At 38.4% G+C, this 25,652-nt stretch overlaps 3 protein-coding genes and 1 pseudogene across 4 annotated transcripts; 1 reads left to right on the top strand and 3 right to left on the bottom strand.

Moving 5' to 3' along the window:
• Positions 1 to 1,886: 1,886 nt before the first annotated feature.
• On the bottom strand, positions 1,887 to 23,870 carry LOC122655624 (1-aminocyclopropane-1-carboxylate oxidase homolog 1-like). Its single transcript, XM_043849873.1, has 4 exons — positions 23,860 to 23,870; positions 10,944 to 10,949; positions 2,489 to 3,386; positions 1,887 to 2,225 (listed from the first exon to the last, which is right to left on the bottom strand). The coding sequence occupies exons 3-4, from the start codon at positions 3,335 to 3,337 to the stop codon at positions 1,977 to 1,979; spliced, it is 1,098 nt and encodes a 365-aa protein (XP_043705808.1). The 5' UTR covers positions 3,338 to 3,386; positions 10,944 to 10,949; positions 23,860 to 23,870; the 3' UTR covers positions 1,887 to 1,976.
• On the bottom strand, positions 6,109 to 6,865 carry LOC122654909 (annotated as a pseudogene).
• Positions 10,205 to 11,853, bottom strand: LOC122655619 (1-aminocyclopropane-1-carboxylate oxidase homolog 1-like). Of its 2 annotated transcripts, none has more exons than XM_043849866.1 (2): positions 10,975 to 11,853; positions 10,205 to 10,503 (listed from the first exon to the last, which is right to left on the bottom strand). In XM_043849866.1, the coding sequence occupies exons 1-2, from the start codon at positions 11,822 to 11,824 to the stop codon at positions 10,259 to 10,261; spliced, it is 1,095 nt and encodes a 364-aa protein (XP_043705801.1). In that variant the 5' UTR covers positions 11,825 to 11,853; the 3' UTR covers positions 10,205 to 10,258. The 2 variants fall into 2 exon arrangements, with proteins under 2 accessions (XP_043705801.1, XP_043705800.1); XM_043849865.1 differs by having other exon boundaries at positions 10,205 to 10,507; positions 10,979 to 11,853.
• LOC122655623 lies at positions 18,349 to 25,252 on the top strand. Its single transcript, XM_043849872.1, has 2 exons — positions 18,349 to 18,537; positions 25,141 to 25,252. The coding sequence occupies exons 1-2, from the start codon at positions 18,397 to 18,399 to the stop codon at positions 25,234 to 25,236; spliced, it is 237 nt and encodes a 78-aa protein (XP_043705807.1). The 5' UTR covers positions 18,349 to 18,396; the 3' UTR covers positions 25,237 to 25,252.
• Positions 25,253 to 25,652: the final 400 nt, after the last annotated feature.

Genomic DNA, 25,652 nt, shown 5'->3' with positions numbered 1-25,652 from the left:
TTCAGACACGTATCCATCCTCCACCCATTTGTAAGGAAATGATTCTATTGTTTACTTAATGACACCTGCACTGTAATTCAAGATTGGAATCAAGAGGTTTAAAGGTAAGTAAGACAAAAACAAAATATATGATGTGCAACTTCAGTTAAATCAGGAGAGGTAATGAAGTGGTGAAACTTGAGGAGCGAGAGCTACCACAAAGTTAATGCTTTAGATACCTAGGGTCAACCATTATCAAAGAGAGTGATATAGATGATGATGTTTCCCACAAAATTAAAGTTGGATAGTTGAAGTGGAGAGGTGCATCAGGAGTATTATGTGACAAATGCATGCATGTTAAGTTTAAGGGGAAATTTTATAAGATAGTAATAAGGGCACCTATGACATATGGGGCGAAATGTTGGGTAGTTAAGAAGAGTAATATAGATAAGATGAGTATAGTGGAGATGAGGATGTTGAGGAGGATGTGCGTGAAGACCACGAGAGATAGAGTAAGGAATGATTGTATTATAATCGACTTGGGAGTTGCACCAATCCAGGACAAGCTCTGTGAGAGCCGCTTGAGGCCGAGTGGTATGGAGATGTGCAACAGATACCCATTGATGCACTAGTAAGGAAGAGTGACTAGATTCAATTGGAGCTAAAAGAGGTAGGGACGGGCCTAAAAAGACTATTAGAAAAGTGGTTAGAAAGGATATGCATGTGGTAAGGTTCGATCCTAGTATGACTATGGATAGAGTTGTTTAGAGGACAAGGACCCGTGTAGCCGACTCCTTGTAAAGAGATGTTCCTGAAGGGATGTTGTTTTACTTATTTTCTTTTATACTTCATTTTACTCTGTTTTACTTCTTTTTTACTTCTCTTATTTCTACTATTATTATAGCCTCCAACGGATCTATGTAGCCGACCCCATTTAATTGAGATAAGATTATAATTGTTGTTATTGTTGGATGGTGACTTTGTGTTCTAGTTCCTCCATTTATATTCACCTACTCTTCATTCCGTGATTTATACAAGTGAAATGCAACAAAGCTATTGAGTTGCAAAAGAATATTACTTAATAGCAATTTTTTTAATAGAAAGGAGAAATTTAAAAATGGAAGGAACATAAAACATCAAATAAAAGAAAAGAATTGTTGGGAGGAGAGAGAAGACGAACCATATGTGAGCGGAAGTATTTGTTGATATAATGGCAGTGAAGAGGTGACGGAGAGTCAACTTGAGGAGGGACGTCAGTGGCAAGTGGATAGTGGAAGACACAACAGTGGTGGAAGGTTGCAGCGACAACTTAAAAAAAATTAAGGCTCGGTAAAGCTAGGATGCTCTGATACCATCTCAGATCAAGCAATGTTTTTTGTATTGATTCATCGTTCAATTGTAGACAATGAAAAATATTAACACATACGAGATAGAGCCATAGTCGACTTGTACAAACTACAAAGTGGAGAACAAAGAGATGTACCTAAGTGAACTCCTATCCAAGTTGGGTTCAGAGGATAAAATTTTGCTGCTATAATATTCTTGCTACAAGAGCAAAGGAAATGGAATAATTTATTTCTTCTTTGGGTTCATAAATATCCTCCTAGGTTTTATTATTTTCTAAAATATCCTTTAAGATTCTATGTCCTTGGCTGCCAGCCTTATTCCTGCTACACCGCAAAATTTTGTCCCGGTTCACAGAGGTATGAGGATGAATTATGTGACACGGGAACGAAATTTTGCTCTGAGAGAGAGAGAGAGAGAAAAGAGAGGATGTAGTACAGTGGGAGGGAGCAGTTCTACCTTATGATATCCATATGTATTGATCGATAAGTTACTGAAATACTTTGCATGAATCGTTGGATTAGAATAATTTGCCATGCAAAACCGTCCAAATCGAATATATCGTTTAAGCCATTTAATCCCTGAGAAATGAGATACATGATTCCAATTCAATTCTTATTGTAATGGCTCATCCATGATACAATCATGGTCCCTCACAATCTGAAGAAATTTATCAGTGACTTGCCATCTAGCTCCTTGGTTACAAACCTTTTAAAATATTCCACCAGCGTAAATTGCCGGAATACTGCTGGATTCTCCGGCGATGTTAACTCCGGCAGAGGTCCATACAACTGCTCCATCTTACCTGGATCCATGAAAATGGCAATCGAGATTCGTGGCTCCCGGCAACTATGCGCTAACACACGATGTTCTACGCTCTTGAATTCATCGTTCGAAAAAATCTGAAACCAAAATTCGCATAAACCTATCAAAATCATAAACATCACCCATACATAATAAAAAAAAAAATAGGAAAAAGATCTCTACTTAGTGGTGTTTTCAACATGTTTTCACAAGACACCATGAGATGATGTTTCTACCCCTTGGGTAAATACTCTGATGGACTCACCTATTGGCTCAGACGATTCTATAGAGACCATGCAGCCAAGTAGAGATCTCTTAAAAAAAGTCAACTAGCGAGCTGATCGGATGGTCTAGATCATACCTGGAGAATGTTGCCGATGTTGATGACAAGAGCATCAGGTACGGGTTTCACATCCAACCACTCATCATCGTGCTTCACCTGCAACCCTCCGATATGGTTCTGCAGCAGCACAGTCAATAATCCCGGATCAGTGTGAGACTCAATTCCCAACGTTAGATCAGGTTGAGGGCAGTAGGGGTAATAATGGGCCGCCATCACCCTCCCTTCCAAACACGATAGCTCCTTAAACCTCTCCGACTTAACACCCAGCCCTTCCGACAGGGTCTCCATCAGAACCTCTCCCAACCGTCTTGTGTGCTGATCCCACTCCAGGATCTCTCTCCGTAATATCTCCGGAATATCCTCGATTTCAGGAGCGGTGGGGCTGAACCTCACATGAACCGTGTCCCTCCAGGTTGCGGCCTTGGATTTGTAGAGATCGAAATTGGTGGCGAAGAACACGCCGCGACCCATGTCCCGAGTATAGTACTGAGACTTCACCTCCGTTGGCTGCTCGTTGAACGCTTTGATGGCGTCGATCGTGCTGTTAATAACGTCGGAGGGGACGCCATGGTTGATGATCTGGAAGAAGCCGAACTCTCTAGAGGCATTTCGGATTTGTTCCACAATGCGAGATCGACGGTCGGAATCGACGCCGGTCAGATCGACGACGGGGATTAGTTCGGAGACGGGAGGAGCTGTGGAGGAAGTGGAAATGGGGAGGGCTTCGGGTGGGTGGATGAAGAAAGGAGGGATAGTGGTGGCGCCGGAGTCCACAAGACCTTTAACTCCGATCTTAGACTCATCGAATTGCTTCACCGCGGTCGCCCGATCATACTCATGGTCACCGTTGGTAGCACCGATCGTCATCTGCACCCTTCTTCTTATTGCTGTTTAGGAAAAATGGCAAAATCCAAGTCTGAGTTCGTAGTAGTTGTTGTTGTAACTAGTGGTGCAAGTGAGAATAGTTGGGCGGAAATAGCCATTTTATACTGTCAGGATTTTCTAGAATAGTGCGAGTTTGTAGAACAGGACGAGCGCGAAATAAGTCAACCATTCACGTATCCCCTCGGTGGTCCCCTCTACTCTACTCTACTCTACTCACTCTTCATATTGCTCAATTTTTCAGCCAAACAAATAAGATTTTACCCCCAAATAAATAAATAAAGGGGATAGTTTGGATCGCATTTGAGAGGATGAAAATTCAGGTTCTCTGTAGGGAACTTAAGGATCAAACGTATACATTGCAGCCAATGAGAAGGTATACTGGAATCTCAAGATAGGATTTCTATCTTTCATGGAGGTGGGGCGATCGTTCATGTTTGGTCACGCGCCCCTAAGCCTAAGAGGGAGTGGCAAAATGAGCACCATACCCTATGTTAGATTCCTGGGCATGTGCTCCTTTGACCTAGCACTAATGCATGACCATGCGACTAAGCGACACTCTCTCTCCCAAACAGAGAACTTTACAAATAAACAAATGAGGGGCCTTGAGATCTATATGTTCATGAAATTGTTTCTGACATGGAAAAACATGTGCTCGTCCAGAAACACCTGACTCAAATAGTATTTTTTTTTATTACTTGCACTAATAAAATGACTAAAGTGTTAATGGAGATTCTTTAAGGCTTTTTTTTTTTTTGGGTGAATAATTCCTCATGACTTTACATCGTATAAGGTGAGCCCACTTTAACAACAGGAAAACAGAAAAAAAAAAAAAAAAAAAAAAGTAAATCATTTTTTGGTAAATGATTCCTTAATACTTTTCATCGTAAAAATTTTTTTTTTTTTTTTTTTTTTTTTTGGGGGATAAATGATTCATCTTATTTATCTGAGTCACCATCAATGGCTTTTTCCCTTAACCGTCCCTCCCTCCCTCTAAAAAAAAAAGGTTCTTTCTATTTTCCTTTTGATGCCAAAGGTTCTTCTTTCAATCTCTAATAAAAAATTCCGTCTTCCTTTTAAAGAATTTTGAAAGAACTATAATGGTAAGTGGATGTATTTTTTACCCTAGAAATCAATTATTAACACCTTCATGTGACACATGGCCATCCAATTGTGTTCAACCTTCAAACTTGTGAGTATATTTTCAAGAAAGTCCAAAATCTTTTTTTTTTTTTTTTGATAAAAAGAAAGCCCAAAGTCATTACTCATTACACCACCACATGGGCACAAATATATAATCTACAACTTAGTTTTGGTTATTAGATTTAATCTATGAGATTTGATATATAGTCAACCAACATGCATGGTCCTCTATCTGTCTCATGCTCAGACTAGCTTTCCACTAGTATAACAATTGAAGAGTTTAAGAGGGAAAATTTCAGGACCGAATGGAGAGACAATGAGTGCCATATCTATCCAACGATAATATTTTTCTCATTATGAAAAATATTTAATGAGAAAAATATGACATTACCTAAAACAAGCCTCTTAAGATAGCAAAATATAGTATCTTACTAGCAGACAATATAGAGATTCCTCTTTTAGTTTGATCTCAATAGTTAATTGGAGGCTATATTTGCTAGGGAGTAAGGGTGTCAAAATCAAACCGAAACTGTTTACTGAAATCGAATTAAACCGTTTAAACCAAAACCAACAAATCGTTTAGTTAAATGGTCCGGTTATGGTTTTAGAAATAACACTGTTTATTTAATCGGTTTGATTTGGTTCAAACTGATTAATCCAACGATTTCAAACCATATAATCTAATTAAAACCAATTATAATCAAACCGTTTAAAAACCTAACAAATTATATTTTTTTGATAAACAAAAAATCGAAACCTAGCAAGTAGCAACTTTTAAGTAGTCATGTTTCTTCATTAATGATTTCCTTTCTCAAAAAAAAAAAACTAATAACTTAGTAAGTAATAAATAATAACTATTAACTAATAACTAGTATTAGTAAATAGAGTAGTAAATGTGTTTAGAACCGTTTAACCGAAACTGTGTAAAATCGTATAGAATCATTTAACCGAAACCGTTTACTAAATGGTCCAAGTTTTGATTATGAGACCATTTAGTTAAACGGTCTAGTTATGGTTTCTACCCTCAAGCAGTCAAAGCCAAACTGAGCTAAACCATTTAACCAAAATCGGACCGTTTAAGTCCCTTACTAAGGAGCTTATGTAGACACCTCATTTTGTCACCTAGAAGTCATGCATGATGGTGTTGAATGGGTGGTTGAGAGTTGTGGAAAGTTTTTATTTTTGGGAAAATTATATTGTCATCCCCTGAGGTTTGTACTAAATACAGAACGACCCTTGTATTTTTAAATTATACAATCGCACCCCTTGAGTGGACGGTGTTAAATAATATAATATAAAATGTCAACTTTGCCCTCTTTTATTCAATTCAAACCTATTCTCTAGCTTCTTCTCCATCGCTGCCGTCGTTGCTTTCATCGAATGAGCACCACCACTACCACCGCCGGAGAAGATCACTGAGAGGATGAGATTGGAGCGGGAGAGAAGAGAATGATCAACTATACAGAATGTGGTATACACATTTATGCTCGCCAACTCTTTACGAGGAACAAGAACAACACAGAAAAAACTTATAAATTTGAGATAGAGAGAGGGAATTTATGGGATATTGAAACTTGAAACCTTCAGATCTCCTTAGTTTTCTTGTATCTCTTCTAAAAGCCAAGGGCTTTGGCAATGGAATCCACGATCCGTCGTTGTGATTTGATAATCATCTCCATCTTCATATTCTCTACCCGAACAAACCCTTTCCCAAATGCTCTAACCACCGAAGCAAATTCTGAAATCGGGTCAACTCCCTCTTCCTCCTCCACCTCATCCATCTCGAACGACTTTCTCTTGCGAAACATCGGATTTTTCAAAACCCTAAAAATCCCAGGAGGCCCTGCTACTCCACCACCACCGCCATCATTCCACTGCGGAGGATACAGTGAGGCCATTGGTGGTCGGCGAAGTATGTGATTGATGCTTCGAGATTTATTAATTTCATCATCATCGTCGTCGTCTTCATCGTCATCGACTCTAATACTATGCAGATCGATGGCGGAGATGAGAACGGCAGCAATGGGGAATGGCCCAAGTTCCATCCGATCCATGAGGTTGAAGTAAGGCCAAAGGGCGAGAGACGAGCGCTTCTTGCCTGAGCGGTAGTGCTGCGAAGCTTCTCCATCTTGTGGCGGCACTGAGTAGCAGTCTTTGAGAGCTCATCGTAGCTGCACCAAACAACGACGGAGATGGCGACTTCTTCCCATTGACTGGCCTTGAGCTGACCTCGTTTCAGAGAGTACCATTTTTCCTGGTAGGCTTGGATGAGGTGTACGGTCTCCATGTGAGGCCATGGCAGAAGAGAGATTTTCTTCGGTTAATAAGTGGAAAGTAGTGAGGATTGGGGCTCATGTGTAGAGGGTTCGTTCTCCGTCCTGTCGCCTACCACCGCAACTCCCATGGTCATTGCACCTTCCTGTTGCGGCCTCTCTGTCGCAGGTAAGTTGAGTAGCAGGGGAGGGGAAGGGAAGGGAAGGGGGTGTGACGTTTGGGCTTCCCTAAGGGTAAAATGGTAAGCTCACACACGCCATTAGGGGTATATTTGTCATTTTAAGACATCAATGGCCAACACATCAGCAACTAACGGAAATACTCTAACAGATGGGGGCTGAGTGTAACAAGTACCCTAAACTCAGGGGGTGCGGCTGTATAATTTAGAAACACAGGGGGTCACTCTATATTTAGTACAAATCTTAGGGGGTGGCAGTGTAATTTTCCCTTTATTTTTTTATGATTTGAATACTTCCACATAATCTTGAACCATGTCTAAAACCATTCGGGTAAAATGATCAAGGGTAATTTACACATACCACCCCTGAGGTTTGACGAAAGGATAATTTTACCCTCTAGTTTTGAAAAATTCTACGTACCCCCTAGGTTTGCAAATAGTAACAAATAAGCCCATTCTGTCAATTCATGACTAACAGTGTTAAAAATAAAAGGTGAACTGACAAAATTACCCTTGCAAAAAAAGAAGAAAAAAAAACACCTGCAACTCATCTTCCCCAAATCGATTGGGGAAGATCAGTTGCAGGTTTCAACCTCAGCTACGGGCAACGTGCCGGATCTGAATTCTTACTACTGACCATACAGATTGGGATTCTATTCCAGTCCAACATGAGCGTACGTCTTTGTCTTCTTAACTAAAAATCGTAAAAACCATTGGAATGGAATCTGTTGTCCACTCTCCTTTGCAGACTTGCAGTGTCAGCCTTTATTCTCATCAGAATTTTTTTTAGAAAAAAAAATGAAGGAAAGGAACTTAAACGCATATGAAGGGGATGGCAATGTGATAACATAAATGAATTCAATTTATGTTATCGTTTTCAGATCTCAAGAGAAGGAACTAACAGGTGTTTAATGGTTAGGAGATCCGGTGAGAAAAATAACTAACAATCTTTCACGCTCACAGTCACTCTTCATTAGAATCCGTTTGGTTGCCAGTAGAGAACCTCATTATTTTTCCTGTCATTTCCTTTAAAATTATGATAGGAAAATGGAAATGGCCAAATGGGGTTGGGTGGGTATCCACTGTCCTGTGTCTACTACTACTGTTGCTACTCCTTCTTCCTCTTAACTTTACTGCTCAGAAAAAGTAATCAATTTGAAGCTTCTTCCACTTAAGATTTCCAAGAAGCTCTTCCAATGTCTTAACAGTTCCACCCTGGTTCTATTTTAGCTCTCAATTAGGGTTTACATTTCCCTTGTGGCTGTTGGAGCACCTTTCTCTCACCAAATTCAATTCCCTCCACAAATTGGACGCCATAGCCGCTGGCTCCTGTCGCCTCTGGCCCCAACACCATTGGTCATGCCATCTCATCTGCTGCAGCTAAGGTTGAGAATGAGCCTTGTAAATAAATATGAATCTTCTTCCCTGAAATTAGATCAAAACTCAGGTTCCACCTAAAAAGGAATCCCTTCATACCAAATTGGATGAGATTGCTGGGTTTCTTTTTTTAATTCCCTATGTTAGAGTCTGAAGACCAAGCGGAGATACTTGAACAAAAACCAAGGGTTGGAGAAGAAGTTGTCAAGCGAAGATGAAGTGGGATGAAGAGAGAAAAAAACAAAACTCCTCCAAGCCCCAAAAATCTACGGGGTTGATGAGAATCCCAAGAACAATCGATGAGTTTACCGAAAGGGTGATTGTTCATCTGAATCTACCCCATTTCAAGAATAGAAGCAAGAAATTGTGCAGAGGTTGAAACCTGCAACTCATCTTCCCCAATCGATTTTGGGAAGATGAGTTGCAGGGTTTTTTTTTTTCTTTTTTTTGCAAGGGTAATTTTGTCAGTTCACCTCTTATTTTTAACACTGTTAGTCATGAACTAACCGAATGGGCTTATTTATAACTGTTTGAAAACCTCAAGGGGATACGCAGAATTTTTCAAAATTGGAGAGTAAAATTTTCCTTTCGTCAAACCTCTGGGAAGGTATGTGTAAATTACCCAATGATCAAAATGTCCCTAAAGGGTTGACTAAGGTTAAATATGATCAACTAACTTTAGATAAACCTAAGTTCAGTGGAAAGGATAAGTTAAGAATTTGCAAAATAGATTCAGCTTGTACTAAAAGAATAATGGACAACAAAGGAAAATATTCTCTAATTAAACATACTTTTCGTGTTATCTCAATTCTTTCAATTCTAGTAGAGTCACATAATTCCATTTTAAGCAGGTATACAAAGCTAGGAACCGAATTATCTGGAATACAATTCTAGTCATATCTTTTTCTATGTTTTCTCACCGAGAGTTGCAGGAGAGAGAGAGTGAGAGAGTGAGAGAGTGAGAGAGGAGAGAGAATGGGTACCTTGGGTTAGGTTAAGGTTGGTTGGGTAAATGCCATCTCAAATCTTGATCATAGGATTTTGACATGCCATGTGTCAATCATCTAAAGGAGAGCAAAATGGAGCATGTCAGTAATGAAACCGATAAAAATCTGTGTTAAGTATCTTTGTCATCAGAATTATGATCATTAGTTTTATCACAAATGTTAAGGTTTTGTTGTTCCACCGCAACTTCCACCGGCAAAACCTCCTGCTCCGCTCTCTGTTGGTTGTCACCGCCTTCGTCTATGTAGCCAATTGATGGAATTTTCCGATGAAAGTTGCGATGGCAGCCGCATGTTTCACAAAGTAGACAGTCCGACATGTTCTCACTTCACAAAAAATGGTAAATTTCAGTTACTACATATATTATAACTGGAAAAAAAAAATTGAAAACCTATTCCTTTAAAAAATTATAAAAGTGTCTCAGAACTTAAGGCATGTCTTATGCCTACTCACATCTATATTTTTTATTTCTAAGCCGCTTGCTTAGAGAAAAATATATATAAATGATGACTATTAATCCATAAAATTGGGTTTGAGCTGAGATAGGATTAGCACATATGATCCACTATCTATACAATGATCAGATAAACTCTCCACTAGCTGAATAACTTAATATTAGAAGAAAGAAAAATAATAATAATAATAAAGCAGGTCATAATAGGTTAGATTCTTAGATGGTTGAGAGTGCTGATCCATACCATGGGATGCAACATGGTAGTTGAATTACAAATAAAATTGCAGAAACTCTTAATTAAAATGATATTAATCACGTAGTTAATTGAATTATAATATATGTGGCGTCATGCAATAATACATGGTTTTGGGTACAATAATAATCATTAATTGAAACTAGAAACCTTGGATCGAGCTAGTAGAAGTCATTCTTAATTACATTAATTGCTCATCCATGAAAAAGTACTCATGCTCCCTCACAATTTGAAGAAATTTATCATTGACTTGCTATCCAGCTCCTTGGTGAAGAACTTCTTCATAAATTCTTCCAGTCTAAATTGCTGGAAAAGTGCTGGTTTCTCCCGTGATGTTAACTCTGGCAGAGGTCCATACATGTTTTCCCTCTTGCTTGGATTTAAGAAAATAGCGATCGAGATTCGTGGCTCCCTGTGAGGATTCGCTAACACTCTATGTTCTACGCTTTTGTATTCATCGTTCGATAATATCTGTAAACCAACATTTACATATAAAATTTGTCAACTACAAAAATATCGGAGCTATTGTAAGAAGAAAGCTCAAATGCCTTGACTTTTAAGGATGAATTCTATCATGTAAAGGGAAAAGTTCCGTTCCATTTAGAAGGGATTTAGATGGGTTTGGCAAATGCTGATGTGACATTTTAAAATTTCACCACAATTTTGTTTGGTGTGTTTGGAACATGAATTTACAAAAGGTCGATGAGAAGACATCATTAATTGTTTTGTCTGTTGATATCGCAATTCAAAATCTCATCCTTTTGTTATTCAAAATCCCAACAAAATCAGTGGGACTTTGATTACTACTCATAAAAACAAGTTACTTTATCTCAATTTTTTTATCTCAACAAAATCCCACCAATATGTTGTGGATCCCATCTTTCCAACAATGCCATTCCCACCCAACCTTCTCCTCTAAATAAACGCGAATAATATATATACCTGGAGAATGTCGCCAATGTTGATGACAATAGCATCAGGCATGGGTTTCACATCCAACCACTCATCACCATGCTTCACCTGCAACCCTCCGATTTGATTCTGCAACAGCATTGTCAACACTCCAGGATCAGTGTGAGGCGTAATCCCCAGGGTTAGATCAGGTTGAGGGCAGTAAGGGTAGTAGTGGGACACCATCACCCTCGCTTCCGAACACGATAGTTCCTTCAATTTCTCGGACTTCACACCCAAACCTTCCGACAGGATCTCCATCAGAACCTCTCCCACTCGTCTTACGTGTTCGTCCCACTCCAACGCCTCACTTCGGAATATTTCCGGAATAAGCTCCAAGTCGGGTCGGGTGGGGCTCAACCTCATCTGAACCGTATCTCTCCAACTGGCGGCTTTGGATTGGTAGAGATCGAAATTGGTGGAGAAGGTCACGCCTCTACGTTCCCGACTGTAGTACTGAGACTTCACCTCCGTTGGCTGCTCGTTGAAAGCTTTCATGGAGTTGATCGTGCGGTTGATAACGTCGGACGGGACGCCGTGGTTGATGACCTGGAAGAAACCGAACTCTCTTGAGGCATCACGGATTTGTTCCACGATGAGAGATCGACGGTCGGAATCAACGCCGGTAAGATCGACGAAGGGGATTAGATCGGAAGCGGAAGGGGCGGTGGAGGAGTTAGAATTGGGGAGGTTTTCAGGTGGGTGGATAAAGAAAGGCGGGATGGTGGTGGCGCCGGAGTCCACAAGACCTTTAACTCCGATCTTGGACTCATCGAATTGCCTCACTGCTGTCGCACGATCATACTGTTGGTCACCGTTGGTAGCACTGATCGACATCTGCAACCTTCTTGTTGTTCTTACTACTGTAAGGGAATGGTCAACTCTGAGTTGGGGGAGATAAAGCGTGTGGAGGAGAGGGAAGAACTGAAATTTTGGTCGTGTTGGAAGTGAGAATAAGTGGGCGGAAATAGCCATTTTATATTGTGAAGGTTTTTGTACAGAAAAGCCTGTTTGTTAGAGAACGAAGGAGGGCGAAGTAAATGTAATTCCATGAGAAGATTGTGGCTTGTAAGAAAATGAAAACCTTGTAGAAGCAGATGTCAACTGACATGAGTTGAAGACATTAGCGGGACCCACCTGACTTGTAATTGCATACTTAAACGTAATCATATCGGATTACTGTACACACATGGCCGCTGGCTGTGTCATAGAAAGGCACAGCAACGATGGCACAGCAGCGTATAAAGGTCTATGTTTGTAGGATTAGCGAAAGCTTTTTATTAATAACCTCACAGAAATATCTTGAGGGTTGCCTTTCACGTTTCCAATATAAACACGTCATATTGGATCTTTTGGTATAGCAAATCTTATTTTCTATCTAGTTGACTGGCCATGTGAATAATAAAAAATTCATGAAATGTTGTGGTTAGAATTTTCCTTTACCGATAACGTACAGCCTATGCAAAAGTACGCATTGAAAAAATTAGTGAAAAGGTTCTTTGAATTGTCGGGGGAGGGTACAATAATGCGTCGAGCTCCTGTCTGAGGCACCCAGGGAGGCATCCGATGGCGTTGGATTGTTGAGCATGCAGGACTGTGTGCCCAGCTCACGTACCATTTATTTATTTGAAAGTTGCAACTATGAAAGAAAAACTCTATAGAAACATGTTAAAACTACCAAGTTAACTTGGTTTTGTAGGGTTTTAAAATAAGTTGAAGGGAGATTTTATAAAATCCTTGGATTCGATCGAATTTCGATGATTTCAATCATATTTTGGTAGTTTCGACATATATGTCCATCGAAATTAGGAAAAACTTGATTCAAAACTAGGACAGACAGATATTTATGCCAGAAACCAAGTCAAACACTTAGTTATGTCTAATATCATTTACTTAAGATATTATTCTTAAATAAGTAAATATCTCTCTATTTGAATCCAGTAAAATTAATTAAAAAATCAAATTCCAAAAGGAAAAAAATCAACTTCCCTAATTCAATAACAAAATTTGAATTTTCGACGATAGGTGTAATTTTTAACTTTCTAATACCGAGGTTTTTCTCAAATCTAAAATTTAATAAATTTTAATTTGATAAAATATTGTTAAAAATCAAAAGTGCGGTAAAAAATATTTTCATTCAGAGCGATTTTAACAGCATTTGCGCACACCAAATTAAGTTTGACCGGTACATAACTCTTTCAATATAAATCAGATTTGAGCAATCTTGGACTTGTTAGAAAGCTATCAAAACAAAACTTTCTAACAAATCCAAGATTGCTTAAATCTCATTTATATTGAAGGTATTATGTTCCAGTCAAACCTTATTCGATACAGTGTCCAAGAACAATATACAGTATCAAACTTGGAACAAAACCACAAGTAATATTTTTAGTGTTCTCAATGTAAAACTAATGCATGGATTGGGTTTAAAATATCAAAAATAAACAGTACAACAAAAATCAGGACAAAAGAACAATTTTGACCTCGAAACCAAGGTTCGAGTTAGCCTGGAGAAAGTCCCAGGTTTCGACCGAGATATGGTCGAAACTGAGACGAACTATGTTTTTGACTGGTCCAAACCTAATCGAAACCCAAATTTTAGAACCTTGCTTGAAACACGTTATAAACTATAAAATTGAGAGGGTTGCGCATGATTCGGATACATAAGCACTCACATATGATAAAGGAAAGAGAATATCGGAAGACACATGATACTAACAACGTGGGGATCATTTTCCCATTGTAAAAATAGGTTATCCTAAGTTAATTGGAAGAATCATCCACTAATGACAGAAAATTTTGAAGTTAAAAAAATTAGCAGATTTAGCTTAAAAATGAAATTCTATCTTGGAATAAACATATAATGGCTTTTGGATTATAAACACATAAGAGTAAATGGTACGGATAAAGACCAATGGTTCAACAATTGACATTCAACTTTTTAAAATAAATGTCGTACAGACTATAAGTCTAGCCTAAGGATGTGAATTGCAAACTGATCGAAACTGTTTATTGAAATCGAATCAAATCATTTAAACCAAAACCAGAAACTGTTTATTAATTAGTTTGGTTTTTTGTTTTTAGAAGTGAAATCATTTAATAAACAGTTCAATTTTAATTTTAAGGAGTCAAATTATTTAAACCATCTGTTTTGAACTAATTAAAACTAGTATCATACACTTTCTAGTACTTTGTATTGCATTTACACCATGTAAATTATTTTTTTTTATTTCTTAAGTCACAATTCGGCCTTGATGATGTGGTTCAGGCCCAACAATATCTGATTTCTTTATTGGGCATAAAAAATTGAACCGGTTCTTACCCAATTGGGCCCAAGATTATTAAATTGAACTGTGAACAAAATCAAAACCAAAATCAATAAATTAAAACCATTTAACCACAACCGTGGATGGGAATCCATTCACAGCAATGGCTTTAGATGCACAGGGTGGGTATTGAAAGGGTATTTTGAGGAACATACTAAAATCACCCTAGATGTACCAAATTGAGGTGTGGTTTGAAAATTGACTCTTATATATTCCGGTTTCCACATACTGTATGTATCTCAAAAGGACCCAACTTCTTAAGGTTTTCCGGCATCTTGATGGCCAGACCTGTTTCGCTTCCACATACTGTATCTCAAAAGAAGCGGAAACAGAACCGATTTAACAGGTCTAGCCATCAAAGTAGGGGTGTCAATTGCTCCGCTTCTAGATTATTGGTCCAGTTCTCTAACGGTTCTGATTCTAAGATGTCAAGACCAGATCCGGATCAATAAGCTCACCGGTTCCAAATATGAGATCCAAGACCATTAAGTAATGCGTGGTCCGGTTCCGGTTCCTAAGTGGGTCCAACATTATTATAATGTAGAGCCCAAAACAAGGGCAATAGGAGTTGCTCTAGAAAAACGGTAGGCGTTCCAATGTATCAATGTATATATTATCATCTCATTCGAACAGATATGTTAGACTTGAACTAATTTTGATGTCTACAACTTCCGCATAATTCCTCATATATTTAGACTTTGTTTATGTAGAGAAAGAGAGAGAGAGCGAGAGTTTAGAAATAGCAAACTATTATAATAATTCGCCATCTGTCATCACCAATTTGGTGGTTCGTGAATAAAGATTTTTATTGAAATAATAATCTATACATTGCGGTTGTTAGGTATGAGTGGAGATAATACCAAAAACACAACTTCTGAAGTTGTTTTTCTTTTGTATAACATCATTTATCAGATTTTATTATTTGATAATCCAGTCTTTGTCATTTCTTTTGATTCTAATGGTTCCTGGGACCAGACCAGATCCGGACCAATAAAGTATTGGGTGGATCGGTTCCAATTCCGGTTCCCAGTGGGACAGTTCCGGTCCAAAATTGGCACCCATACATCCAAGTGAGGAAACCTTAAGGGAGTTCGGTTCCTCTGCATGTACCAACAGGTGAACATACATGTGAGAGCCAACAACTTGTCCTATTTTTGCTATTTATTAGGGGAGGAAGGGCATTTATGGAAACAAAATTAAAATGTGATTGGCTCTCACATGTACGTTCACCTGTTGGGTCGTCTTCCTTCCCGCTGGCAAGAGTGAAACCGATTTTTTTTAACATCTTTTCAAGATCCCTCTCTATATCTCCATATCCGATCAAAAAATAATCATTTAACGAGATATACCTTTGTTGTTATTGTTTCTTGAATAGAGACTCAATGATGTGAAACTCCTCTATCGGAATCGATTTTTGAGCCTCGTTTGGAATTTTCTTTGTTGTCTACGATAGAACATGTATTTGGGTATCAATTTTTTTGTGTGGGTAAATTACACGTCGCCCCTTGGTTTTCAAATGAAACTAGATCAATTCCTAGTTTTTGAAAAAACTCAAATCACCACCTCTACAGTAACGGTGTTAGTCTGTTGTTAATTATTGGTGAAAGGATTATTTTACCCTTGTACTAAAATATTAGAATTAAATTTACAATACTACCCTTCCTTCAACTTCAACATTGGTCACGGGTAGTTTAGGGATTTAAATTTATTTAACTGGCTGACATCATCACTTAACAGCATAAAACTAATGGTAGGGATTAATTCATCATATTGGGGTCTAAACCAAAGGGTGATTTGAGTTTCGTTTGAAAATCAGGGGTGACGTGTAATTTATCCTTTTTTTAACAAGGTTTTCATTCTCAATTAAGATCGGATTGAATTGATCTGAATAACCCTAGAATCGGACGAATCTTAACATTAATATTTCGATTCAGGGCAAAGGTTGGATGAGGAGTGCAAGAAATGATCAGTGGCATGGTTCGATTGCAATGGTGATAGGCTGATCAGCTTCGAAGAATTCAAGAATATGAAGATATGGGGTTCTCGTCTTCGGAATCAATAGAAACCCTTCAAAGTTTGTCATCATTGATTTGAAGGAACCATATCTTTTTGTTGCTAATTGTATATTGCAGGGCTCTTATTTTCTTCCTTTGCAAGTAGTATTCATTATTATTTTTTTATAAGTCCATTGTATCTTTTTTCTTTTAGGATTGCAATGATTTAAGCGTATGAGATGGATTTGTCTTTGTTGGAGGTCATTTCGCACAGCTCTGTGTGGTATAGCGGAAGTAGCATTTGTGTCCCCTTAAATTCTACAAAGTGAACAAGGGGTTCAAATGCCTAATATTTACAAATCACAATTTATGAATGAGACTAAAACCACACAGTTAAGGAACTTTGGTTTCGGTTTATTTCAGTTTTTTAATATTGACTTAATAGTGGTTTAGATCGGTTAGTTTTTTTGGTTTGAACCATTATCAAATTTCACATTCATAACCTATAATGAGTATAGATTCGGTAAAAACACTTTAAGTCATCTTTCCTAAGTCAAACAAGTATACAATTAAGAATAGAGATGCTAATTTGATGCGCTCATGTTCTAATTGTTGTAATCGAAACACGTATTGCAAGAAGAGTATTGATATGAAAAACAATAGATAAATAGAGTTTGTAGTGAAATCATTCTTACAAATCAAATCATTGTTTAACATTGTGTTTACATCATATTTTCGGTCTATTTTAGTCAATAGAGAAATAGACCGAAATCTATTTCAATCAAGACTGACCTATGAATCAGTGTCTGAAAAATGATCGGTAACTGAAAACGGTCAAAAAATAATCAGTGACCGAAAACGGTCAGTGATCGAAAACGATCAATGACCAATAAACGGTCAGCGACTGACAAACGGTTAGTGACCGACGAATGGTCAGCAAGGTGGTTACAACAAGCTCTCAAAGAAGTGGGTAGTTGTGAAACTACTTTTCAAAGAAGTAGATAGTTATGAAACTACTTGGTAACTACAGAAACCACCTGAGGATGCCTATAAAAGGAAAATTTCAAAACAAGGGAAAAGATCCAACAAATCAACGCAATAAGTCTTTACATTTATCTTTTATTGTCTTTTTCTTTTTCCTTTTCTTAGCTGTAATGATTTATGTTCTTTTCCTTAAAAGAACCTGTTGGGGTTACTCTTCAACAGTACAATGTTCTAAGTCAAATTGAAGATCTCTGCAGTCCTTCATTTTACCAAAGATGTATCTGGAGAGAAAATTAATTTGATTGCTTCTTTTTCTTGTTATTGGCATTACAATCTTTGCATTTCTTTTTGAAAAGTCCTTAGATTACCAAGGCACTGGTAGAACCCACTCTTTGATTCAATTCACTTTATGGAATAGTTTCCACATCCAACAACGGTTTCTAGACCGAAAGAATATGGGGGAAACACATTGTAAAAATAAGATAATTAATTTTGAAATAAATGGATAACTAATCAGTGAGAAGATAACTAATATTGAAATCACAAAATGAACTCTATTGTGAAAACATTCATTTAATTGTCCAACTAATTTTGTATAGTTAAAAAGGAGATCAATGGCATTATTGTTGTAAATTAATTTTTTTATTCATAACATTATACTCATTGATTTGTTACAATTCCTCTTACAAGTTAACTTAAAACTAGAAATCTTTTCACTAATATTGACATCAATAGATAATCAATTCACCTATTCATAACCTCACACTCAATGATTTTTATCAGTTTTATTTGATTTGATTTTACGGTTTGGAAATTGGTCAGTTCGATCCGTCCAGTTTTCAGCTGGTCCGGTCATATCCAGCCAAAAACCAAGCCAATAAAGATCGGTCCAGTTCGGCTTCGGCCAGTTTTAACGGTTTGGGCTAGGTTTTGAAACCCCTATCAAGATCCAGCCCATCTAATTCGCTGAAGACTGGAATATTTGGCCTGGAAATAGCGAAAATAGGAGTGGAAATAGCCGGCCGCTCTATTGTTTGCCCTTTTTCCTATTAGGGAGGCTGTGAGTGTGATCGCAGACGAGCGAGCGAGCGAGCGAGCGAGAGAGATGGTGGGCGGAGTGTTTTGGGGGACAAGAGTGCTGGAGATAGTGAAGAAGCACGACTCGGGAGGACTGGTATGGAAGAGGATAAAGCTCACCACCACCAGGAAGGCCAACGCCAAGAAGCGCCTTCACAGGGTGTGGCAGGTCTCTCCCTCTTTCTCTAACCTCCTTTGTTATTTCCTCTCCTTCTCGGAATTAAAACTACAACAAATTAGGTTGAGGATCTTATTTCCATTATTCTTGTTCCTTTTTCTCTTTGATGCATCACTTTAAACACATCAAAGCTCGTTGGCGTTCCTATTTCTGTTTGATTGAGTTGGTTAATCATATTATCTTCTTTCATTCTTCTCTTTTCTTTCTTTTTTGCTGTGAAGGGCTGTGTTTTTTAACAAGTTCTGATTGATGCCATCATTTATTTCCCAAGATGATGCTATTATTTAAACAATGTTGTTAAAATAGAGTGATTCGTTGAAGTTCTGGTTTAGATGTTTGTTGGATATATTCTGTTGGCTTCTGAATCAAGTATGGTAGGATAAGTTACGGTTATCGGTTCTCCTTAGGTCAAGTGCGGATCAAAAGAGGGGGGAAAAAAAAAAATTTTGAACTTGTGGAGAAAAGTTGAGAGGTGATGGTGGAGTTTCTGTACGTTTTACTGGTAGGGAAATAAATGGGGACCAATTGAAATGTTTAACTAAGCTAAGTTCGATGTGTGCAAAAGAGATAAAATGGAATTACTTGCTTGTTCTATCGCAGCCAGCTAAATCTGACAGCTAAGTAGCTTTGGCATATTTGGGGAGAAGTTTCAAGCTTATGGAGGAGGCTTTTTGTTGGAAAGCATGGGTTATTAATGAATGGCAGAGTCTGCCCATGAGTATCAGCTGTGGCATGAGCCTTTTGTTGGGAAAGATGGGCTCCTTTCCCACTTGTGTGCAAATTTATGGAACAACAAAATATATGCAAATTTAATAACACATATAAGATATAAGTCAAAACAAGTTGGCACATAAAAGAAGATATCAATTTTTTACGTGGAAAACCCTTCAACATGAAGGTCAAAACCACGAGGTTCTAGCATAGGAAAATCTCAACTATATTAAATAGTGAGAATACAAGGTTCTCCAGTCAGCACTAGAGGCTTACAAACATCAAGAGTAACAACATTCTTAGTTAATAAGGTAACTCACCTTACAAGGTGGATTCACAAGAGCATAATATTCTCACCTCAAAATTAATGTGACAAACACAGTTAGAATATTGTCACACTATTACCCTAGTACGAGAAACACTCTCTAAAGAGTTTGGTTACTATGACAGAGAGCTTATCCCTCTCTGTGTTAGATGGAAGGCCTTAGACCAACAAGCCCTTGGCTTTATTTGAAAATGTCTGGATGATACTGTTTTTTATTATGCATCCATAAAGACGTCGGCATATTTTTGCTGTGGAAAAAGTAATGACTACGTAGAGCCAGTCCCCAACTAGACACTTAGGAACTAATTCCACAGTAGGATCGTCCAATGCTAACAACACCATGTAATACCCCCAATTCCCAACAATATAAATATTAGTAACAACATAGCCTTATCCCAACTAAACGAGAATGGCTACATGGATCCTTGTTCTCCAATCAGCTTTATTCGAATTCATACATGATACAATGCGTAAGCTATGCATGTCTTTCCTCTCCACTTCTCCTATGTTTATTTTAGGCATGCTCGTGGCTCTTTTGGTACCTTCCATCTGAATTAAATCACTCCTCCGAATTGGAGTATCCTTAGGTCTTTGTTGAACATGGCCATGCTACTCCCAACTCAGCTCGAATATGGTCATCCCTCACTTTATCCCTCCTAGTGTTGCCACACATCCATCTCAACATCCTCATCTCTGCTATGCTTAGTTTATCTGTATGACGTTTCTTAACTGCCCAACATTCCGCACCATACATGTTAGCCGGTCGAATGACAGTCCATAGTTGTCACGGCGTCTCGGCTACCCAAGGCGGTGGAGAGGGTCCAAATTCAAGGCGACACCAACTAGGCAACCAAGGTGTTCAAGGCGCCTGCCTAGGCGACCAAGGTGTCCAAGTCGACCAAGGCGCCCAAGTCGGCCAAGGCGCCTAGACGCCTAGGTGTCACCTAGTCGACGCCTAGGCGACACGTTGACAACTATGTGACAGTCCTATAAAATTTTCCTTTAAGCTTTAACGAGATAGGCCGATGACATAGCACTCTAGACGCACCTCTCCCCTTCGTCCATCCTATTTTAATTCTCTGAGCAACATCGTTTTCTTCATCACCTTCTTTATTCATGATTGAGCCTAGATACCTAAAATAATCAATTTGTGGGATCTCCTTCTCATCGATATTCACCACCTCATTAACCGTCCTATTGTAAAAGTTACACACCATATGTACTCAGTCTTTGTTCTACTTATCTTAAGACCTTTTGATTCCAAGGTTGATCTCCATAACTCCAACTCGGCATTAATCTCTGTTTTGTCTCATCCACCAAGACCATATCATTAGCAAAAACCATAGACCAAGGAACCTCATCTTGTATGTCTTTGGTTAAATCATCCATGATAAGAGCAAACAAATAAGGGTTTAAGGCTGATCGTTGTTGTAACCCGATTGTAATTGGGAATTCACTGCCTTGACACCCCCCCCAAGGTAGAGAAGAAGGGGATAGATGGTTTGAGTCTCTCACTCTCACCTCACATATGACTCTCTCTCCTACACTGCTTCACACAGTCATTGGTAAAAACCAGAATTCAAGCTTCATTAAATTGTTAGGGGGAGACTCTAAGGTCTCGATTACGTATAGCTACTGCAGCTACTCAGAAAATAGAAAGTACTAAAGAGAAATAAAATCTAAGCTAACAGAAAAATAGAAACTAACTAAATATCTTGGCAGCATTTTTCTTCCAACACAAGCTGGCATTGGGGCCCTCACCACTGTTCACGCGAACAATGTTCCATGAACTGTAACCTCGAACTATTCAAAAATCAAAAGCTGAGTGATTCAGTGGACAGTAACCGCTCATGTGGTACTGACCAACACAACCTGAATTTTCTGTGAACAATAACCGCTCCTCTGTACGAAAGGAAGAACTTTAACAATAAAATTTTCTTGATCAGAAAGCTTGTGGACCTAAAGTATAGAGATGGAAGTCCAGTTGTAGAACATTTTGATGAGGTTCAAAGCATCATGAATCAATTCTCCTCTTTGCAGATGGTGTTTGATGAACTACAAGCCCTGTTACTTCTCAGCTTGTTACCCGATAAGTAGGAGACACTGGTGGTATCTCTTTATAACTTTGCACCAAATGGGAAACTCACAATAAGTCTAGCAATGGGAAGTCTATTGAATGAAGAAACAGGAAAAAAATCCTAGAGCCCAGCATAGAAGAGATAAAAGAGAGAGGAGAAGAAGATAGATGAAAGGACACCGCTACCATTAGCTTAGATGGAGATATTATTGTCTTCTCAGGCCATGAAAAATCCTGTCTCAGTCTCTCACAGGATTGTTCATACTGATAATTTCATTGGTTTTGTTCTAATTTCTCCACCACACATAATGATGAGGGAGATGTACAACAAGATAATGAAGATGGTGATGGTGGCGATGATGGTGTTCTAATAGATAGCACAGGTGATGTTGAACAAGGGGCCCCTTCAAGATCCACCAGTTGATTCTTGGTTGAGAAGATCTACCAAGGAGTGACAACTGTCTACCAAGTATCCACTAAATCACTATATTATGCTAATAGATGTGGGCGAATTGGAATACTTTGAAGTTTGATGAAGCAAAGGCCAATGTGCATAAAGCTGAGTGAGTAAAATCTATGCAAAAGGAGGTGGAATTTTTTGCATAAGAACCACACTTATGATTTAGTAAAGGTGAAGCAACCTAAAGATAAGATGACTCTCTAGAGTAAATGGGTGTTCAAATTGAACAGCTCATGACAAATGTACAAGGCGAGGTTGGTTGTGAAGGTTTCGATTTTAGTAAGTTTTTTCCATCCGTAATGAAGGTATCGTCTATTCGGGTATGTTGAGCCTGGCTATAAGTTCGGTACTCCGATGTAAAGATAGCCTTTCTCTATGGTGATTTGGAGGAAGTGATTTACATGGGGTAGCTAGAAGGTTCCAAATTCAAGAGCAACGACTAAGGTTCTAGTAGAAACCTTGATGACTAGGAGGTTTATCAACTTCCACACCATTGGGGATTTCAAAGGGAGCTATGACAAGGGAATACGAGGATGACTTAAAGTGCAGTTGCTGGAAAACTCATAACTATTTTTCTCATAATCTCGCTCTGAAACTGTCCTTCCTAGTTCTGACTAGTGAAACTTCCATCGTAGTGCAATTTGGGTGAAAGGGGTTGATACCAAATATTCAATTTTCCCTGGTACTGTATCTGCAGATCACATTCTGATAATTGACCTTCTGATCGCCAGGGAGCACTGCATTCAATGTGTCTGTCCCCTTCCCTTTGGAGCTGCCAAGCCAATTTCCCATCTCCTTTTCAACTGTTTGTCTGCTCCTGGACTGTGGTCGATTCATCAACATGTTTGTTCTGCAGTGTGTTTGTCTATTTCTGGTTGATTAATCTTTTGTAATGGTAAGGTTGTTCCATTGTGACCAAGTGGGTCGAGTCCGGAAATAGCCTCTCTGCGAAAGCAGGGTAGGGCTGCGTACATTATGACCCTCCCTCCCCAGACCCACAGCAGCAGGAGCCTTGTGCACTGGATACGCCCTTTTTTTAATCTTTTTGTAATAAAGCTGTACCACATTTCAACCATTTAATTAACCCTTTGCAACCACATGAGCAATAGAGGGTGCTGTTTTTAACAATCAGATTGAAGCATCAATGTCATCTCACTATTTATAACATACATTTGAAGCAATAGCTAAAAACAAAGAGATTAGGGTTCTACAAATGACAAAAAAGGGGATTAGACGGTAACTCATCCGATCAAGAAGAGATTTGGTTCAATTAAACTTCACCATCCAATCAAGAGAGGGCATTAGATAGTGAAGTAAGACCCAAATCAAATAATCATGAAACATATAACATAGAAAGTTAAAACATTAATGAAACCAATAGACATCCAGCATGATGTAGCAGAAAGATTAAACAACCACCATCTACCTATCTTGAGACTTGGCTAAGTCCTCATCTGAAGACTATTTCAAAGAATCTTGGCACACTAGTTCAAATCTCTTTGCTTGTGTACTTCTCTTGGTACAGAATATTGGATGACCCAATTGTTGGAATTTGGGCTGATTATGCTGTGTAGATTGGTCACTGGCGTATGAGCTTGCCTAACAGATGGGCAATACTATGCATGTGACTAATCTTTTGGATTACATTTTGTTAAAATTATTAGGATTGCTTGCTGAAACTGTTTTATTTGATGGTTTACTAATTAGAATTTCTGTGGCAGTTATTTGATAAAGCAGAACCGGTCAAGGAGGTGTTGGTCCAGATATTAATCATGTTTTCTTTTGTATTTGGGTTTGTTTATGGTCCAATGCAGTTAAACTACTATTTTGGAAAAAAACATAGATGCACATTAAACTACTATTTTGGAAATTTCAACGTCCAATATAGTGTTACTTGTTCTGTTGCCCTATGAAGTTTCACCCCTAAATTCAAACCCTGACCCTAGTTTCCCTAGTCGCACCTATTCTTGAAACCATAGTTTTCTAGCCTATACAATTTTTTCAATAAAAATCTTCATTGTTTCCTTGTTGACTAATTCAACCTAAAAGTTACTGATATATATATATCAATGTGTTTAAACAGTAGTTTTGAGAAAATGCTTGATAACCTCAGTTGGGTTGCTTGCTTAGCAGTTGTACACCATCTCTGCACCCATTTTTATATTTCTTTTCCAAAAAAAAAAAGAGATTTCAGGACTGATTTTATTTGAACTTATTGCTCTATTGCTGCTGCAACAATGTTAGGCCACTGCAATCATGTTTATGCAAGCAGCATATTTGACATCTCTGCTCAAGGCATGACGAATTTAGACATTGGAAGAACTGCAAATCAGATAAAGGATTTTGGATGCTTAATCCTTCATGAGAACTCACCTGCTCAAGATCCATCTAGAATCAAGCTCAAGATAGCGATTGCTTGTGAAGAAATTAGGGTTCAAAGGTCCTAGAGGAATGAAGGATTTGGAAGAAAAAGTTTGGTTTTTGAGTGGCAGTGGCAGGTGAGGGACCGAAAACAACGGCGTTAGGTTTCTTAGGTTGTGTGATGCAGTCCATGTATTACATGGATTGGCTTATCGAATTTGTAAAAATCCATGGTTCTTATACATGGATGTGATGCACAAATAAATGGGTGGGTGTGGATGGGTAGGGCCAACACCCTCCCCCCCCCCCCCCCCTCTTCTTTCCCCCCAATTTTATGCCAAGCATTTCTGCAAGTGGTGCTGTAGGATTTATATGCATGTACGATTCATGGTCAGAAATGGTTAGTTGTGCATTTAACTTGTACTTCAAATCATATGGCTTTTGTATATATATCCTTGGTCCTCCATTCCACCTTATACAGGTGGCAATATCGTGTCTGCATGTTAAGTGTATAGTGGGTTCCGAATAGATGCACAATAATTAGGTTGTCAGGAGTTGTTATTGTTTCATTTTGCCTGAAAATGTTATCTTGCACTCTAAATTTTTTTTTGTGTGCCCATTCTTATGAATGACATTCTCTTTTGGTTCCTTTTCTCCTAGAATGAGGCTGTCTTGAAGGCTTGTGCTGAACCATCTCCTTCATCAGATGGTGCCGCTGGAGTTGCAGAGAAAGATAGCCAAAACACCAAATCCTAGTGGAAATACAGTGAGTCAGACACAAAACGAGCCTGAATGTCTTGTTGTGGTGATTCCAAGCTTCTTGATATGTGTGACAACTTGAAGTTCAAACGTGGCTTGAGCTCATGTGTCAAAACTTTGATTGTCAATGTCTGTCATTGTTTAGCATTATTGGATCACCAGATGTACTCCTATCTCAATTTTTTTTTTAATCTCTAATTGGATTTCCTTTTCCAACTGGATTTTATTCCAAGATGTGATCTTAGAGCTCACTTACACTAAATCTACCATCAGTGAGAACTTTGCTTTGTTGTTGAGAAGTGTCTCTGTCCTTTTCACTTCTTATTATTCTTTCCGTTCACTTTTCCACTTATTATTCTTTTCGTTCACTTTTTCTAACATTTCTAGTACCAACTAATCCATTCAGGTGAGGC

Source organism: Telopea speciosissima, chromosome 3 (assembly GCF_018873765.1).
Source record: "Telopea speciosissima isolate NSW1024214 ecotype Mountain lineage chromosome 3, Tspe_v1, whole genome shotgun sequence".
NCBI classification, from domain to species: Eukaryota; Viridiplantae; Streptophyta; class Magnoliopsida; order Proteales; family Proteaceae; genus Telopea; species Telopea speciosissima.
This window is presented reverse-complemented; position numbering and strand designations above follow the sequence as displayed.